The 1476-nt window shown below is 52.0% G+C and overlaps 1 protein-coding gene across 7 annotated transcripts in view; it reads left to right on the top strand.

The window, feature by feature from the left end:
• The first annotated feature begins 1198 nt into the window (after window positions 1-1198).
• The window catches only part of Meaf6 (MYST/Esa1-associated factor 6), a 21949-nt gene continuing 21671 nt past the window's right edge, over window positions 1199-1476 (top strand). For 3 of the 7 annotated variants that reach the window (XM_013519682.1, XM_013519681.1, XM_013519680.1), the window contains exon 1: window positions 1202-1368. In XM_013519682.1, the coding sequence (XP_013375136.1) occupies window positions 1279-1368 (90 nt within the window). In that variant the 5' untranslated portion in view covers window positions 1202-1278. Of the gene's footprint in view, window positions 1369-1476 lie in introns of all 7 variants that reach the window. The other 4 variants (XR_262694.2, XM_005395207.2, XM_005395206.2 and 1 more) reach the window with 3 other exon arrangements.

The following is a 1476-nucleotide window of genomic DNA, read 5'->3' as shown; positions in this document are numbered from 1 at the left end:
TGTTTGTTTTTGGTTTTTTGGACAGTCTTACAATGTAGTTCAGGCTGGCCTCAAATTCACAGCGATGACCCTGTCTCCTGCCTCCAGCCCCTTGAATGCTGGGATTACAGGCATGTGCCACCACACCTAGTTTAGAAACAGAGTTTAAGAGAATTTTATGCCTCAGAGAATGAGTAGATTGCCAGAAGAGGCTAAGAAATGGGGAACAAGTGTCTAATGAGAGTTTGAAAGAACTTGAAATTGTAGGGGAATGGAGGTGAGACTCCGGGTAAACTTTTTTTTTTTTTTTTGCCCGGCCTAGTGGCAAATGCGTGTTCCCCCAGTACTCCAGAGGCTGAGGCAGGAGGATTGCTGTGAGTTCAAGGTCAGCCTAAACTCCATGGCAAGACTGTCTCAAAAAAAAAAAAAAAAAGAGACAATTCAAAATATATCATGTATAGGTACAAATTCCCTATGATGAATTTGATTATTATGTATATGTAAAGTATACCAATAAACTTAATTATATAAAAAAGAGACTTTTTTTTTTCTTTTTGGTGCTAGTAATAGAATCCAAGGCCTCCTGTATTGCATATTACGATGAAGAAATTGAGACAAGTGAAATAGTTTCTTGCCCGGGAAGACAGTTCATGAATGCAGAGGAAGGATTTTGAACAAGGTAGTTCTGGCTCCAGTTTGTGCCCATAGCCAGTTTACATACTGTCTCTCTAACAGACGAGGGGAAGCCACTGAGAGGCTTTAAACGGGAAGACCATTCCAGCACCATTGTGGATATTAGGCTAAATGGGGCCAAGGATGAGGATAAGGAGACTGTTGGAGACATGTGGCCAAAAATGGGGAGACCTTGAATGAACCAAGTTGGTGGCAGAAGACAGACAAAAGCAATGGATTGCGATGTCTTCCTGAGCGTAGCCCACCGAACTCGGTTTTGGATCGGATCTCAGTCCAGGTGGTGAGCGAGGATGGTACCCAAGTTTCAAACCTGGGCAATTCAACGGATGTAGAAAGGCATTCAGCGAGGTGGGGCACACGGGATGCTCAGGAGGCTGAAGCAGCAGCAGCAGACCCGGTAGACTGCGCTGTCCGTAAGTCCCAGAGGTTAGCCCCCGGGCACGGAAACCTGTATGGACTGGGGAGGGTTTCAAGCGCCCGACGTGAGCCTGACCGGAAGCGGCACGCGCAGGCGCAGTAGGCGGAGCGCCCCCTGGCGGGCTCGGCGGCAACGCGCAGGAAGGACCCGCCCCCAGCCTCGCGCCGTCGCCGCCGCACCAGCCCAACATGGCGATGCACAACAAGGCGGCCCCGCCGCAGATCCCGGACACCCGGCGGGAGCTGGCGGAGCTCGTGAAGCGGAAGCAGGAGTTGGCGGTGAGGGGCTGGGGCGGCGCGCCCGCCGCGGTGGCCGTTCTCTTCTCTGGGACGAGCTCGGCGGCCCGGCCTGTGTGCGTTCGGCGGCCCGCGGGCGGCTTGGCTTCC

This window comes from Chinchilla lanigera, unplaced genomic scaffold (genome assembly GCF_000276665.1).
Source record: "Chinchilla lanigera isolate Chin_1 unplaced genomic scaffold, ChiLan1.0 scaffold00051, whole genome shotgun sequence".
Taxonomy (NCBI): Eukaryota; Metazoa; Chordata; class Mammalia; order Rodentia; family Chinchillidae; genus Chinchilla; species Chinchilla lanigera.
This window is presented reverse-complemented; position numbering and strand designations above follow the sequence as displayed.